This window comes from Gambusia affinis, linkage group LG05 (assembly GCF_019740435.1).
Source record: "Gambusia affinis linkage group LG05, SWU_Gaff_1.0, whole genome shotgun sequence".
NCBI classification, from domain to species: domain Eukaryota; kingdom Metazoa; phylum Chordata; class Actinopteri; order Cyprinodontiformes; family Poeciliidae; genus Gambusia; species Gambusia affinis.
The window spans coordinates 25,637,998-25,656,275 of NC_057872.1; the positions used below are offsets into that span (position 1 = coordinate 25,637,998).

The 18,278-nt window shown below is 36.5% G+C and overlaps 1 protein-coding gene across 2 annotated transcripts; it reads left to right on the forward strand.

The window, feature by feature from the left end:
* Nucleotides 1–1,713: 1,713 nt before the first annotated feature.
* Nucleotides 1,714–18,059, forward strand: eva1ba (eva-1 homolog Ba (C. elegans)). 2 transcript variants are annotated; one of them, XM_044118054.1, is made up of 4 exons: nucleotides 1,714–1,986; nucleotides 12,241–12,389; nucleotides 14,335–14,427; nucleotides 14,517–18,059. In XM_044118054.1, exons 3-4 carry the CDS (start codon nucleotides 14,361–14,363, stop codon nucleotides 14,939–14,941), a joined length of 492 nt encoding a protein of 163 aa, XP_043973989.1. In that variant the 5' UTR covers nucleotides 1,714–1,986; nucleotides 12,241–12,389; nucleotides 14,335–14,360; the 3' UTR covers nucleotides 14,942–18,059. The 2 variants fall into 2 exon arrangements, with proteins under 2 accessions (XP_043973989.1, XP_043973990.1); XM_044118055.1 differs by lacking the exon at nucleotides 1,714–1,986 and adding an exon at nucleotides 9,902–10,581.
* Nucleotides 18,060–18,278: the final 219 nt, after the last annotated feature.

Consider the following 18,278-nt stretch of genomic DNA (forward strand, 5'->3'; position numbering starts at 1 on the left):
GTCCAAAATATAAATCATAAATTACATTGTAAGCACCATGCGTCACAAAGTTCAATATTAAACCACACGTGTGTCTTTTCCCATGTGTACACTATTTAAAAAAATGGCAAGAAAAGAGCATGCAGAAAGAGTTTTGGTATTGAAAAAACACAGTCAGACAGTTTAAGACAACCCAACCAATCATTAAAAAGTTCTGCCAGTTTCTTTAATGTGTTCCTCATCACCTCTACTAAACAATTTCCGACCAATTTCGCTGAAGAGCCAGGAGATGCAAATGATTAAATGCTATTGAGGCCATGGCATCGGATAAAGTGGGTTGTCAATTCTTTGCGTGGACATGAGCATGTCAGCACACACATACGAGTGGTTTTTGGTCTTTCTTCATCCTGTGGAAAGCCTATTGGACCAGCAGACAAACACAAAGCACCACTCAAGGCACCCAGAAATCCAACACACAGGGATATCAGCGAAGGGCTAAAGAGGCACAAGGTGAGATGGAGGGTACCGATCCACCCGCTCCATTCAAACTTATTGACAAGATTCTTTGAGACATTTCTTTGTGATGTCTCTGAACAAGTAGTTTTTATCCTGAGCCTTCCTAATGACCTGTGTTTATTTACAATCTAACATTTTAAAGTGTATATTTTAAGCTTACCAATATATAAAATGGTTAGAGTATTTACTAGGTGAGTCACTGATTTAGCTTTCCTTTTTTTTTAGACAGACAGCATTCCTCTGAAAAAATATGAACTTATCCCTCAAAGACTTGGAACTTGACCTGGACTCACCGCTTAAATACTTGTGCATTGATAAGCACTTGCTTCTTAAATTCTTAGGAATAAACATGTCCTTACCACTCAGTAATTTGTGACTTGACTTGAATATGCCTCTCAATTTGTTTGACACAACATGGACTTGAAATCTGTGTTTTACATCAAACCTTATATTCAGAACCATTGTAAAAATGTTTTCTTTTCAATAAAACCAATGCCCCCTTGATACATTCATAGATGTAAGACAATATTTATGTCTCTCAGCATTCCTCAATAGATTTTTATTGCTTTGTACTATATAATGGCACGTAAACTCACAGCGCTTTGTTTCATGCTTGTTGCACAGTTCTGCTTTTTTTAGGCTGCTTTTGAAGGAGTTATGAGAGTGTATTTGTCCAAATTAAACAAAGCCTTCCAACCTTTTCTTTTGAAGGTTACAAATGACCCAACTGTATTTATAACTTGACATTTTAAAGGGCTTTTTTATTTACCAAGACTCTATTTGTTATACTACCAACTGGCTCAAGTTTGATATTTTCAAACAGACGAGAGAAACTTGCTCAGTTCTAATAAAACATGTTGAGTGAAACATGGAAATAACAATGATTTTCCAAAATAAATTTACATGTGCCCATTGGAACTTTGTCTTTTGTAAAATAAAAATAGAAGTATAGAGCAGTACTTTTTTGTTTATGTTTTTTCCATCCTTGTCACACTGGAGTCACCATGGAGAGACTTGGCTTATTTGCCTAAGGGTTGCCCTTTTTTCCTTAATAACAAAGGGAAAGCCCCCCACACACCCACCGATCCACACCGCAACACACACTCAGACCACAGTTCTTATCCCTCCCTTCTTCCTTGAGTTTGCCCTTTTTAGGCTGTTCCTCTTTTTTTCCTTGTGAAGGAGGGATAGTATGACAGCTTTTCCTGCTCCTTGCAGACCCAAGCCGGGAGAGAGAAAAACTCTGTTACTGACTCAGTCTCCAAGTTTGAGAGGAAGTTACCACCTCTTCCCCAGACTCTGAACACGCACTGCAGGCGGAGACACACACACACACTCACACACAAGTTGTTCAGGACAGCAGAAAGCGTGAAACAGCCAGGACTGCTTGTAAATGTTTTTGTGGAGGGAAAGAAGATTTGCAGTTCGTCTGAAGATCTCGGAGTGGACTGAACAACTTCATCTGGGACATTTTCCTCTCATCACCTACCAGTGAGTTTGACAGTTTGTTTCACTGTGTATGTAGTACCATAGAAACCCTTGCGAAACATACAATGCAGCTCTCTGTTAAAGTTTAAATGCTTCGCTGATTGTTAAAACTTTAGCTGTTATGGAGGCGCCTGTGTTAGAAAACTTCCTTATTCTTGAAAAAAAAACTAAACTCTGTTCTACAATTGTTTCCACTTGATAAGCTCAGTTGAATATGAAAGAATTTGGAGCGTTTTGGAAACAAAGACTCTCAGCTTTTACATGTGATGCTTATAACAACCATATGTTGTCATAGATTAAACTACTGTTTTTGTCAAAACCAGGCATTATCTGAGCAGGATATCCATCCAAACAGAGCATCATTGTGTGGTCCTCCCTCATATGTGTGTTTTCCGTTCACAATAAGTGAACCGGTGCAAAGAGAATACTTGAAGCAGAGGGACAGGGGAGCCTGCTAATGGCTTTCCGGTGCAGCTGCACATTATTTAATGACTGGTTTGTCGCTGTTTTGATAAAACAAAAACAATCTGTAAATTCTCAGGTCAGTTTTGTGCACCACTTCATATAGTTCTAGTTCTCATTCAACTTATACAATCTTATGCAAATGTTCTTGCACAACATCAGCTGTCCATATGCTTCAGTCAGTTTTCATATCTCCTTCTGTCTGTGATGGATGTTTGTGGTTAGCACCTCCTGTCAGACGGAGCAGGAAGGTGATGTGTGGAGGTTGGATTTGGCCTTTTCTCTTCTGTGTCTAATCCAGTCAATCTGAACAGGCTGGCAGCACTTTAACTGCTCTCCTCTTCTCAATCTGATAACCCCTCATTGAATGAGTGTGAAAGTCAAGTAAATAATACCTTCAAGCATACACCTGAGGGTGTTGACTTCTCTGTGACCTCTTTAGGCTGTTCAAGTTGGCAGATTTTCCTTTTACCCAAAGCCCCACAGTCTCATTTATCACCCGACATGTCTTATCTGTCCAGAGGCTGGTTGTTAACGTACTTTATTTACCCCGAGGTCAGAGACTATGATCTGATTTGACTTGCTTGTCTAAACTTCCATGGTGCCAGCCTGTTTGGGAGGTGATTACACAAAGTTTCAGTCCAGTCTCAGTCAAGGTAAACTAAGAGAAAAGGGCACCTGAAGATAGCACTCCACAAAGACAAGAGATAAACACAACTTCCTGTTAAAGACGGGGTGAAAAGTGTGCTTAGGTTGTTTGTAATTATCATTTCACAACAGCTCAAGGCAAGAAAATTCAGTTTGACAGATTATGTTTATCATAAATCAGTTTTGTAACCACACTACTTTCAAAAGCTCTAGTCATGTGTAAGAGTAGTGGAACTATTTTGATTTTTTTTTTCATGATATTGCTCAGTATTCTGGACTTAGGGACTGGACTTAAACCTTCTAACAAAACTGCATAAGTACATATTTTCCAATGAGCAGCTGAAATGCAGTAAAATTGGCTTAACAGAGCAGAAAGTCACACCACATCAGATGATCATCAGCAGATCTCTTAGACCCCTAGCTATGGTGAACATTCATCATCTAAATATTTCTTCAAAAACCACAATTCAGGTTTTTTATTGCTGACTGTTCAAAGATGGTTATATTAGCTGCTTTATCCAACATAAAGTCAGAAAGTATAAAAAATACAGCATTTCTCAGTTTAGTATATTTTTACACTGTGCAATAACTGAATATACAAATGCATTCCTCCCATGATCATATTGAAACATATAATATTTACTTTGAAGTTTTTTCTTTCTTCTGTCACAACAACATGCACTTCTCAAACTTTTTGCCTACACATCCGTTTATTAAGATCCCCTATTTGGGTTCAACAAAGTGTTTGACAAGTTAAACCCCAAAAGTTGCCTCAACATTCACCCCTGTTCTTGCCACTTACATGGATACTGACATGGAAAAGCCCAGACTTATTCAAATCCCTGACAGATTTAGATTTAAAGTAATTCCTAAAATTTTTACATGTTTCTCCCGACTTGCTAGTTTTGAAAAGGGCCAGCCAGAGTCCTATTTGAATCAATCACAACACAAAAACTCTAAGGTTAAGGCTTCTGCTACTCTATTTCGTACTTGGCTTGCCACAGTGGGGTCATTTTGCCCCTTCTCACATCGGTAAACAACTTTGATTTGAAATAAATTTAAAGTAACATAACTCCAGTAAATATTAATCGGCTGGATGTTGCTTAACATTCCTGAGCTTTGATCAGGTCTTTTGCATGTTTTACAAAAGTCAACCAACCCAAATGGATTAATGAAAAACTAAATAAACACAGACAGGTGAGTGCTATGTACCTGTAATTTTTTCAGATAAAATAAAACTAAATTATATATGATATTGGGAATTTGTTTTACTATTCTCTCTATAATTGATGAAGATACTCAAAAAGTAAGAAAAATAAATGTATTTGCCGGGTTAGGGAAGATTTTGAATGACAAGGCAAACTGATCTGGAACTGTGAAATAGTGTTTTGTTCTATATCATTAAGAACAGAATAATACTTTTCTAACCTGACATCAGTTATATGTTTTTTGAAAGTGGGAATTTATTGAGTACTTGAGTGTAGTCCTACTCTGTAGGGAATAATTACAAAGATCTCAGTTTGCAATCAGGCAGCAGTCGATATCTGAAAGAGGACTTATTTGGTAATACATTTTCACAATCTCTTAATCAAATGACAAAAAAAACAAACTTTGCTGTGAATATTATCAAGTCTTTATCATACATTCCAATACTTTGCAACAAAATAAAACATGCTACATACTCATTTCAAATAAATAAATGACTCAAACACAAGTTAAAAGGCTATAGCACTATGTTATCTTAAATGACTCTACAATGTAAACTCAAGGGTTTGAGTTTTAGTATGGTTGTATCTGGTTTCTAAAAAATATCAAGATATTCTGATTAAATTGGTTAAATAATAACAAATAGCAGCGCTAGAGCTATCTTGTCTGCTAATAGTTGGTAGTTCATATGGAAGGCACTGACAAACAGGACTTTGAACCATGCTAGCAAACTTAACTGTACTTTATTTACACAAATACATTCCTGTCATGGTGATATTTGTTAAATCTGGAGAAATTGCATCACATTTATAGCTAGTATAAACTGACTTCTTTGGGCCAAGTCAAACAAAGGGCAAGCATGTGTTTTGAATGACAAAGCAGTTTTGTGGGTTCATAGATTTAACAAAAGATCATGTTTTTATGCTTCTGGATCTCAATCAATCACAATAATGCGCTCACAACTCTATTTATTGAGCTGTAAATGTGTGAGGATGCAAAATAATTAATTGTAGCGCGCGAGAGCAGAGATACAGATGTCTTTCAAGTATTAACAGACACATACAACACGCACCAATACATGTAAATGTTTATCTGCTCCAATCTGGCTTTGAACTGATATAAGCTTAATTCAGTGTCTTAATAAGGTGCGTATGGAGACAAAACATTGCAAATCCTCTGGATTTACAAAGTGAAGCATTCAGACTCTGCCTCACATCTGGAACACATCTGGATGACATTAACCACTTGCCCTAACCCCCCAACTCAGTCCCCATCTCTATTACCCTCACATTACCTGCCTCAGCCGGTAAAACATGGACGAGCAGTGCACTAGGGTACACCCTTCAGGATACAATCAGATTGAGTTCTTTGTTTTACTCTTAGCAAGCTGGCATTATATTAACAACAAAGAATTTGTTGTTTTCATAGCCCAAACAAAGCTAAAAGGTACAAAGTCTGGAGTCAAATAACAAATGGAAAGGAATGTCTGATTTGGTTGATTTTGTGTTTGCTCTTGGAAACGTTTGTGCCCTTGAAAGAAAAGCTGGTATTTATTAATTCATGAGTTTGTGTCAAATAAAGTGTATCACAAAGCAGAATACAAATGTATGTGAAAAAACTTGATTATTTAAAAAAATCTGTTTTAGTCCCACATAAACAAAAAGAACTCCTAACTATTATATGCAAATGTCCAGTTCACATAAATGTGATGAAAATTGACTGACTTTAGTATTCTGTGGCATTTTGCAATTGCAACTGGCAGCAGGCAAGAGCTAATGTTGATATAATTTGCGTTAAAAATAAACAATTTCAAAGTCAGTTTTGCCTTTTATAACAAGTACTCAGTCATCAAAAAACTATCAAAGCTTTAGCATGCTGTCAGATTTTAAGCACAACAAACTTTTTTAGGTTTTATTCTTTTGTTTTCCAAAATGAATCGTGGATCTTTATGTTTTGTTCACACACTTTTTTAAAGGTTTTGTTGACACTTGTTTATAAGTTATCAGACAGGAAAGTGGGTTATAAGAAAGAGGGAAAAGCAAAGGTCATTGTGCCGGGAATCAAACCCATGACAGTCACGTGGAGGACCAACGCCTCCATACACGGCTCATTCTTTACCTCTGTGTCACTGTCACACACAGGTTTGGTATATATTCTGTGGGGAAAAAAACAATGTTTTTAAAACCTTTTTGGGGTTTTTTTAAGAAAAGAAGTAATTTTTTTGAGTTTTGAGTTAGAAAACTTAAGACAAGTGCCCTAAAGTTATAAATCCAAGTAGATATTCAGCAGATTTTACACCAACCCTTAACATAGAATAAAATAGGGCTGCCACTCATTTAAAATGTATTGATAAAAAATAAAAAAACTCTTTTAGTAAGATATGCATATCTTGATAAAAGAGCAAGACATGCCAGAGATCAGTTCCTTCTGTTGCTCCTCTTTATTTTTGGATTCGCGTTGCAAACCATGAAACTTACCCAGGGAGAGGTGTGAAAACTACACTGTAATTATTCCAACTAACATGAGCTCAGCAAACCCGCACTTGACCAGAAGTGTGAGGTTTTTACATCAGGTGACTGTTTTTTCAAGCCCACAGTACTGACGTAAAGGGAGATCCAGGGCTGTGTGTCAATCCCCTGTGATGTAGTTTCTTATGAACGTTTACAGAAGATTCAAATTCATACACAAAAAAATCACTAATTGGTTGCTGTTTAAAAAAGGGATTTTCTTTTAAACACAAGTCATTGAGAGGCAGGTGAGTAATAATAGTCTCCTGTCTGCTGAACTGTAATCTAGAAGAACCACTAAGGAACAGCAGTCATCTGCTATGACTTTGTGGTGCTTTTGTATGTTCCACTGTGCAATGTTTATGATAAATGCAGGTCAATTACAGATTATTTTCAGTGTTAGAACATTACTTGTGCCTTTGTGTTATTTATTGAATAGTTTAAATTTTATGATATCATAGTACCCTGAAAGATACATTTCTCTGCATTAGAAAAAATGCACATATTTTCACTGTTTATCAGCTTTCAGCAGAAAATACAAACACTTCTGTGATCAATTTGTCATGTAATGATGACAGATTGTTTCCAGGTCCAGATTGAGTGGAGAATATGTTTGAGTAAACAAAGAAAAAAAATGTACAGAGTGGTGGGGCTTTAAATCAGTTTGTCAATGATCAGACTTTTCATAAAATTAACTGTGTACAAATTGATATAGAATTGTGAAATAGAAAGAAAAATATACATTTTAACTTTTACTTACGAATAAAAACCTGAAATTTGTAGTCTGCAAATTTGTACTTAAAACTTTTGTTTCAATAATATGTGGAAGAAATTATAGGTGGAAATGTATTTCTACATGGAAAGGCCAACATGTTCATCAATTATTTGTAGATCTGTTTGGAATTAAATCAGACAGGGAATCGTTCATGAGCATCAGCTTTCAACAACTGCCACTACATTTTTAAGATCAAAAATCAATGCCATTCCTCCTTTGTGGATTGTTCAGGATCCAGCTCAGCATCTGCACTAAGGCTTAGTTTAAATAAGAACTGCCTTCATGTTTTCTTTCCAAATTAAACTATATCTCTTTGTCTATGTCAGCAACCTTCGCTGACAAGAGGGAAACAGAATTAATATCAATAACAGCTCCCAACTAAGAAACTTGGAGGAAGCGCATCCTTGCATTCTCCAGAGATCCCTCTTGATAGCATGCCTGGATCTGAAGAAGAAAAAATGTTCAATTTGGCTCATGAAGGATAGTACTTTCACCTTGCTGATCTTCATAAATGCTTTCACAGACACTGTAAACACAGAACTCGGTCTGGGCTACGTTTCAGATTACAAAATGAAAAGCAATACCTGCACCTTTACTCTCTTGGGGGGAGCTAAAGTTCAGTTATATTTGCAGAACTTGGAGCCTTTTCTGTGGCGTGATTATAAGTGTAAGAAAATTATCATGAACTCCTTCCAGCAGATATTTTCTGATAAGGTTTCATAGACTTTGGCAGTTTTGAGACTCCTGTTGACATTGTCTCAGCTGTCCAGGGAATTTCATTGTGAATTACTGAATAAGCAGTGTTGAGACACTGCTATGATTAAGTATATTTATTTAAGTGGAACTTGCTGTAGCCCATTTCAGAATGTGCTCTGCAAGTTGAAAATAGTAAATAAATGACCCAGATTACTGATGCCATGGACCATTAAGTCCAAGCTGTTTGCTCAGTAGCAGCCAACATATTGAAGCAGGAATGTTTTAATGAACTCAATCAAGTGGGAAGACACTAGCTGCTAAATTCTGATGGCAGCCTTTGTGATCTTGCTCATTGGAGAGCGCCTGTGTGTGGACTCAAAACAGTAAAATATGATTTAATGGAAATGCAGCTATTTTCATTGTGTGTAGTTACATTCCAGGCTAACCACAGTTGTAGGAGCTTAGCTGAAATTCGAGGTATAAAAAAATACTTCTTCCCCTTCTGTGGTTCAGCATGTGTCATTTCAATGGGGAAATAGCCAAGACTGGCTCCCTTGTGTAATCTGACCTTTTTATCTTCTGTGTTTAAATCAAATGTGGCTTGACTCTCTGTGTTAATTCACCGAAGGCTTAAGACTTTGATTTCTTCATTGTGGAAGGTCTTTGGACAGTTTCTGAAATAAGTATAAAGGATTACTGTATTGTATTTTTTGACAAGTCGTTGCTATGACGTGTTTCTCAGTTGCAACTGAAAATCTACTTTAAACATGTCAGAAACAACTGTTCTGCATGTTGACTCCAAGGCAAATTTACAGACTTACCCTTGCAGGCAGCTTTATCTGGCACATCACGCTATCTCATGCCAACAACCAAATGCCATGTTGTTGCCTCAAATAAATTAAGAAATTTAAACTTGATGATGGCATCTTGCTGAAGCTCAGCCCCAGCATCAGAAGGCAACAGAAAGAGGATCAAAGTGATTTTGTGCCTTGACTGCAGGTGCCAGAATATAATGGTGTGGATGATTTTCTCAATAGATTTTGAACCCAGTTTTAGGAAGAGTAGTGTTTGTCTTTGAAAGTTCATGATTACAGGCTGTTGCTTGCTTTATTCATGATTTATGAGTGACAAGAAGCACCTCAAAAAGGAGATTATTTTAAAGGTTTATGCTCTGATACTAGGGAATTGACCCATGTCGTTTTTGAATGGAGGATGTTTTCTTTTGATCATGTTATCAATACAAATGATTTCTTTGTTCCTCACTATGCAGATGACACACAGATTTATTAATTTATGCAGCACAGAAAATGTTAGGGAAGCTTTGTTTCTTTTCTTGAATTTATAAGTTGAATCACTCATAAATTCCTAAAATCCTGTGACATTTTTAAGCCAGTAATGTTTAAAACATTTTTTGATTTGACAGAAATACTAATTTAAGTCTCTTTATTTTTTTTTAATTGCATCTGATTTACTTAATTAAAAACTGTCTTTTTAACATTTTATCCTTGAATGTTTTTTGTCAAATGATGGGATTCATGTTTTCCATTGAAACAATTCTGTTTTAAGTGTGTTTGCTTTTCCTTCTCTTTTGAAAATAGCTTGCAAGCCCTGTAGTATTTTCTTATTTCTTGTGTTTTCCTTGCTCTAAACACAACTTTAAGTTGCACTTCTGGGATATGAGTTGAACTGACCTGACGACCATCACAGCTGACAGCTGTATGCAGTAGAAAACTATGACAGTGGGTCCTCCCAATTTTAGACAATAGCTCCAACGGTGCAGGAAATTGTTGACTTGAATGTGTTCCCTTCAAAAAAGGGCAGACTTTGGCAGACGAAAGAGGAATTGTGGTTATCTTCAAGTGGATGACCAGGAAAAAACTGTTACATTTGGAGTTTTTCTTCCATACTGCTCCTCCATCTAAACCAAAGCAAACAGCCTCAGCCAGAAATAGACTTTGACCAGGCTCCGTGTCACAGCAACAAAGCTCTAGTTTGTTTCCCTTGAACAGTTCTGACAAAACGTTTGTACTAATTCAAGCCTGTCATTTTTCCTAGGATTATATTTTGTTTTCTGCTTTACTATTTTTTATGGCTTGTTTTTCAGACTTAGTAAAAAACTACCTCAATGTGTCAAGAAATTCCTAAACAATTTGCAGTTTACAAAAAAAAAAGAACTCAGGAAGAGGATGCTTGTGTTTGACCTGAGGATGTTAAATCAGGAAAGAGCAGACGATAAGCTATCTGGAAAAAAAAATCTTTATCGTCACAGGACATTGCTGCATGTGTTGCTGCACGTTTGACCAGGTAATTGGAAAATCATGTTTCCACTCTTCTTTCTATTTGCGTTTAATTATATTCAAAACCAAAAAATGTGCTAAAAGTTGTAAAATTTGAGAATAATTCAGATTCCTGCCATTTTTATATCACCTAACATGCACAGTTATAAGTAGTTGTTTGCTTAGCTGTAGTTTGTATTTTTAAATCTATATAAGCCTGTTATGTTTCTGTCCTAAAATCTCTGAAGGACTATTCTTTTTGTTCATAGCATTTATCAGATTCAATAATCAAAACACAATATAACAAAGACATTCATCAACTTACTTAGGCATGACCATTTGTGAAAGAGAATGCCTTAATTTTAAGTCTGCAAGGTAGGGCAAGGTCTACAATGGTAAAAATAAACACTCGGAAAAAATGAGTAAAGGTTGAGTCATAGGATATTAAACATGTTGCTTGGAAAGAGATCGACTCTGTTAATAATTCCCTGGACTGGGAAGAAAACAACTGTGCTTAGTAAAGGTCTTGACAAGCCATAAGCAGGTCTCCATTTGTTAGTAACCACTGATAATAGTTCCTCCTGTGTGGTCAAGCTAAATTTGGTTGAATCCCTGTGTAAGAAGAGGCCATATGAGGTACTACAGGTGTCCAATAATTTCATTGAACCTTCACAAGAAGGATTATGACAACAAAAACCCAAATAATCAATTCAAAATCTGCTTTTGATAACAATGAATGAAATAGACTATAAAGGTGGGCGGAGATGAACATCGCAATTTTTAAATGTGACATAAAATGAAAAATACTCAAAAGGACTTTGTCCAGGTATGTCCCAGTTCAGTGCCGAAACAAAAGGTCTCCGTGTTCCTCCCATCAGTGATGGGGGTGGGGGGGTGACTTGGAAAACATGTTGGCACAGTGGCTGCTCTGTTTCTCACCCTCCCACTCCCCAAACACTGTCTCACTCAGGCACTCTGTGGAGAGTCAGCAAGATCAAAATCAGCTCAGGAAAGCAAGGGGTCTCTCCTAAACCAACAGCAGCTGGCAGGACAGAGGAGTGTTTCCTAAACAGGAGTATAGGTTAAAAAATACACAGCTCAGCATATTTCACAGCATCCTCCACCTGGTGACATGTACCATGTTATGTAGCTTTTACTAACAATGTCCTGAGCTGGATTTCATTTTGCTTTGATATTGATCCTAGCCATTTTGGGGATAGCATTTGCCAATATTGTGTCCTTGATATTTTATTAAAATCGGTTCTTTGTTTATACTGTTACATAAGCTATAATGACAGACAATTTTATTGTGAATATGGTGAATTGTAGCTTGTTCAAGATGCTGCAGTATTGAGCAGCAAGAAAGGTTCCATCTGTTACAGTGTAATAAGTAATAGTGAGTAGTGACACTTTAAATTACAGATAAAAAAAATAACTAAATACATAAATGGAATAAATTGACAAACCCAGATGCAGTTTTCTGAAAAAATTGAAGTTTTTGTGCAGATTACGTTTTATAAAAGTAACTCAAACATTAGAAATCAGTAGATTTTCCTCCAGTCTCATTATGGGCAGCATACTCTGCAGAAGCCCTGTCCATGTTTGCATTGCAGATGCCTCAGTGAGTTTGCTGCTAATGTAGCTTGACATCTGTGTGTGTGTGTGTCTGTGTTTGTTCTCATCTCAGGGTGGCCAAATGAACTGTTTAGCCTGAAGACCAAAGATCATAGGTTCTGATTCAACAGCAAGGGAGAGAGTGAAAGGACCGAGATCACTGCAACCTCGCTTTGCATTATGAGTTGCAACTGAAGAATTTCTTTAGGTTTCCATTTTGTGGTGAGTTTCATTTTTAAACTGATCTCTAATGTGTAAATAGGTTTGCTTTTGCTGTGGAATTTTTGCCATGGTTTTTAGTTCATTAGTCGACCAGATTTCACATGGTTTACAAATGTGGTTTTGTGTTTAAATTCCTTTATTTTACAGAATACATCAGCAAGTAAGGCTGAGTGTAATGTAATTTCCAGCAATAGCCAAATAATGAGAGCGATCAAGCACTGAAGTTCTCAGAGTTTTTAATTAAGAGTTGAAAGCCAACCCAAACACTTCGTTTGTGCAATATAAGGACATTTGATTGACGCACTGGTATTAAGACATGTGGTTTGACTTAAAGTTCTGTTACTCAAACTTTTTTTTTAAGTATAAAAATTTGCATTCTTTTCTTACTAAGGAATAAATTCAAGGCTCCTTTTTGAAAAAATACAGAAAGTCAAGATTTCAAGTAGAAAAAATCAATGGTTTGTCTTCTTCCCAAAACCTGAAAATCCAGTGTGGATGCTGCAAGTTTAAAACAGACAGCAACACAAAATAATGATTTTATTTGCCTGCTAGAGGCTTTGTATCTCATTAAATCAGTGTGGTTTTGTTGTTGCTGTTGTTCAACAGCATTGTAGCTTCTGCACACATCAACATCAAGTAACGGTACAGAATGAACAAAAGTACAGCATGTAAAACTGTGCAACCCAGATAATGTTTCAAATTATAAAATGCAATAAAAAATATTATTACTTGCTGCTAATAGCAAGTACTACTACTTGCTCCTAACAGCATAAATGAATAATAAATGTTATTTATTATTACTGAGTACAACATTTGGAAAATCAAGTGGATCTCCAAGATTTGGTGTCATTTCCAGATCAATGTTCAGACGTCAGAAAAAAAAAATAAAAAAAAAAAAACCTCTTAAAAAAAAACAAAAAAAAAAAACCCAGCTATCAAGATATCAAGGAACAGGTCCACTTTCAAACTGATGATACACAGTGATGGTGAGTATAACAAACATTGTGGTTTTGAAAGGACAAAAGCTACTTTCTACAAAACACCAGACCAGGATTACTGGACATTAAAATTTGTGCGTCAAAAGAGAATGAACCTTCACGACTCCATGGCTTGTTTGTGAATCTTTCTCTTTAGGAATGAAGATTTCCTAAAGAGTGTTAAGAGTCGTGAGAGCACGTAATGAATGGACACAAACACAATAGAGCTCGCCAGACTGAAAGGCTGGCAGGAAGGATAGACCACTTGAATGTCAGGGACACAACCTCCAAACAATACAACAAACAACATTTTCATTTCAAATTAGACTTGGAGTCTTATCTGATCCGTAGATCCGGAGAGCTGGAGATCTGTCTGACCACTTGGAAGAATGAACTTTACCTGATTAACTATGTTTTTAAAGTCATTGAATCTTTTGTACATTTTGTCCCACTATAGTCATAAATTGCACTGTATTTTGGGAGAAAATTAAGTGATCGGCCAACACAAAGTACTGCATAATAGTGAGGCAGAAAGAAGATTAAATTATGTATTTTCTTTGTTATTAAAAAGATAATGGAAGCCATACTGTTTTCTTTTCATTTTAAAGCTATGCACTTCTTTGTGCATGAAATTTGATGAAATGCAGTGAAGTTAGTTCTTGTAACTGGAAAAGAGATGCATGAATACTTTTGTAAGGCACTGATTAAGAGTCATGGTTCAGAGACAGTTTTCCTACATATAATTTAATGATCCCACACGAAGCCACAGAGAAGCTTTTGTTGAAGACTTGGAGGTCTCACACAACCCACCCCTGAGAAGTCGTGGGTTTGCATTTAGGCACTGAACAGAATTCAGATCTAGGGGAAGATGGATTAGGAAATCATCTGAAGGAGTCCAGGTGACTTAAATCAGATTATATTACAGATACAGAATAAATATGTTGTGTTTTATGTTTGTTGTTCTTCAGGTTTGAAAAACTGAAGACAGAATAAAATGGACGTTAAGAAAAAAGAAATGGATCTCCTTAGCAACAGCATTGCAGCTTTTGCACACATCAAAGGTACGTCACAGTACAGAACACAGAAGCAAGGTTCAGCATGTAAAAGACTCTACCTGCGAAATCATGGTTTATATGTGTCTCCTCTACAGCCAATCCGGAGAGCTTTGGGCTTTACTTTGTCCTCGGAGTGTGTTTCGGCCTGGTGTTGACCCTCTGCCTTTTGGTGATCCGTATATCCTGTAAGCCACGGACCAAGATCGCCCCACCCACGCCTGAAAAGAATCCCTTAAAAGACGTCAGCGTGGAAGATGAGGAAAGTGATGATGATGAGGATGAGGAAGGGGAAGAAGGAGAGGCTTCTGTTCCATTGCCCATCACAGAAATCCCTGTTGGGAATCATACCAGCCAGTCAGATGGCACTCTGAGTGTGAACGTTTTTACTTCAGCTGAGGAGCTGGAGCGCGCACAGAGGCTGGAGGAGAGAGAACGGATCATCCGAGAGATCTGGAGGAATGGCCAGCCTGATATCCTGGGGACGGGAACAGGGACTATTGGAAGAGTGCACTACTACTAATGAACAGAAAGCTTCCAGGAAACCTGAGTTTATAATGGAGTAGACATAAAAACCTTTGGGCCTGGTGTCCTTTCAGCCTGAGAGCTTCTTTTTGATCCAAAGTGACTTATGGAACATAAAAATATCAGTGCCAAATTTGAGATATTTTGCTTTGACAAAACTGAACTTTGAGATATTGCACTTCTTATGTAGCATTATGCATTACTGTCAACTGACTATACATATTTCAACTAAAAGGTGTCTTAATGTGCTCTGTGGAAATCAAGTGGAATGAATGGAGGAACGGAAGGATTTGTGGAGATATCAAGCTGTAAATTTACTAGAGGGAATATAGATATTGAACGTGTGAATGTTTTCTCTCAGTTCATATATTCCTAAAGAGCCCATTGATATAAAATTCACACCAGATGTCAGGGACACAAGTGATCCCAACATAAAATGAAATTCAAAGTAATTAGTCCATAAATTCCTCTTTTATATACTCTGATACTCTGTTTTTCAATAGATTTTGAATGGATTTTATTTAGGTTCAAGTCTGGTGATTTAAGTTTTTCAAGTGGTGTGAAGTTCCACTTGTCCAAACATGTTTGGACAATCAAAGTGTTGTGTTTTGGTCTCATGTGGACAGATTCTTTTCTCCCAAGGTTTTATTGTGTTTCACAGATGATCCACAGCAAATTTTAAATGAGTTTCAGCATTTTTATTTCAATAATGGAGCCTAGCGCATTTAGTCTGCATGAGAGTCATGACTGTTGGGTCTGTTACTTGTAGGTTTCATATGAAATTTGTACTTGTTAATTGCTGGTGTTTCTGAAGTTCTCTGTTAGTGGTCTAACTCTCTTGAGTATTTCAGGGACACTTCAGGCATTAACCTTCCAAGGACCACTTGGTCATGTATGGCTTATACTGAAATTATATTCCTTCCACTTTGGGATTATGGTCCAAAAAGTCCACTATGGAACATTAAAAAGTTTATAAATATATCTGCAACCAATAGCATCAGTTTGTTTTGCAACAGTTGGGTTACAAAAGTCTTGTAACTTTTGTAACCCAACTCTTTGCCCTCATCCATCATGGCATCCTTGGTAATGAGAAACCTTTCTTTAATCAAATCTTTAGTTTTTCTGTATGATGCCTGCCTGTAGCTCTGTGCAGCTTCTTTTAATTCCCCATTTTATTCCATTTTATTACACATAATTTAATTTGCAGGCTTATTTGTTTGGCTTTTCTTTTGTATATGAATTACTTGGGTGGGAAATGACATCTGGTGTCAATTCAATGGCATGCTAATAGGACCTTAAAAAACACTTACTGAGAAAATTGTTAACATGATCAATACTTATTTTCCCACTGTATTTGGTGCTTACTGTTAAAACAGCAGGTTTGCATATATTAAGCAAAACAATGCAACAATAAAAAATGCAAAGTTTTTCTCTTCTAAGTTGTTTTTGATATATTTAAATCATATTTAGTAATTGAGAGGCAATTTTAAACAAAAACCGTGAAAACTTGTGACTTTGACCCACAAGTACAGCTAAATAAAAACAGCAAGACACATAAATTCAATCTGCCTTGTATCAAGGTTTCAGTCTGTTGGTGCAACTTTGGGCCCCAACTGAGCACTATTTTCATACCACAGCTTACGCGATTATTGTGCCGACCATTTCCATACCTATATGACCACATCAACTTATCCTCTGATGATTACCTCCAGTAGGGTGATGCACCAAGTCAGAGATCTCAACTGGTTTCACGTGACAAGAAGTTTGCTGTTTCACCACATCGTAAACCAACGGGGCACCTTTTAGATGTGGCAGAAGATTTGCACCAGCCTACAAATTTGCAGTAACTTAACAATACTATCATGCTAATTGTACAAATTTCTGATGACTGTTTATAACACCTTGTTGAATCTATGCCACAAAATAAATGCTGACGGGTTTCAACCTGGGACTGATGAGGTGTTGTCCCCCAAAGTGCTTCATGTGTGTAGATAGTTGTAAAGACTTTATTCCACCTTGCAGGATCAATTCAGATCTTTGAAGTTGGGTTTTATTGAAGAATCATGACCACTCAATATCTTACCATGCAAAACTAGAGCCATGTCAAGACAAAAGCAAACCCTTCCAACGTCAAATTTGCATAAGATGGCTATTTACATAAAAGTCTATAACTAGTCATAAGAAGAAACATAATTAATTGACATTTAAAACATAATTCACCAGTATACAATACTTCTTAAAAAATAAAACTTGTAAAGCACAGACTTTCAGAGTAACTGATGAAAAGCTAAAACACTGTAAAAATCAGAAAATTAGCAATCCATAAAACATAAAACACAAGAAATCAAAGACAGCAATCCTTCCAACATAAAGTTCAAATTTAAAGGTCTTTTTGTGAAACACAGGTTTAAAAGCATTCTTTCTTAGGTCGCTGTTGGTTTTGTGAGATACATGAATGTCATTTGAGCAACACAAAGCAGAAAGCCTTTCATTCTCCTGTTACTGTGTGGAATTGAGCCACAGGTATTGGCTGTTTCATTAAAACACCTTATGTGATTAACGTCTGAGATTTTCTTAAATGCTTGTAAGCTGTTAGAAGTGTTTGATAGAGGTTGGTCCAGATGTAGACCTAGATAAAATGTAGATAAGAATAGCAAGTTATTAATGACTTCTGGGAGACAGTACTTTTATGTTTAATTTGTATTATTTTGTCATTGTCTTTGAATCATATTATATAAAAACCTTGTTTCACAGTTTTTTTTGTTTTTTTTTTTACAGAGATTGAATGGGTCATTTAGGTATATTATTGTGTATATGCCTGCTTCCAAGGCATGAAACAGCATGACTTCAGTGGCACAAGAATATTCTGGTTTAGTGTTAAACAGTCCAAAGTTGTTTTAAAAATAGAGAAAGAAAAAGAGAGAAAGATATTTTTGGGCATGGTTGCTTTCCAACAATCAGATTTAAGCAGAGTGCTGATCAGGTTGGTTTATTTTGGGTTTATGGGGGTTTCTTATAATGTTTGACTGCTCCCTCTGCTGTCTGTTTAGCTCAGCATGTCTTTGTCTTCTCTTCTGTTGTCGGTGCCAATAAACAATTTGAACTCTCATGCTAAAGTTTATGGAAAGCTTGCTTACTGCTCCTGCTTAATATTGCTTGTCAGTTTCTTTTAATGCATCCTACAAAATAAGTGTTGATAATAAGATAGTGCTGATCACATGATTGACAAATAGATTTTTAAATTTCTTGTGCTGGTGCTCCTTCTGAAGTTCAGCTCCTGACTGCACATTCACTGCTAATCACTGGCACAAGAGCCACTGAGTGCATATTTGTGA

Excerpts from the sequence above, each read along its gene's own strand:
- eva1ba (XM_044118054.1), top strand. The coding sequence starts at position 14,361 with ATGGACGTTAAGAAAAAAGAAATGGATCTCCTTAGCAACAGCATTGCA. Across the intron at positions 14,428-14,516 it reads AGCTTTTGCACACATCAAAG|CCAATCCGGAGAGCTTTGGG; the intron begins GTACGTCACAGT and ends TCTCCTCTACAG.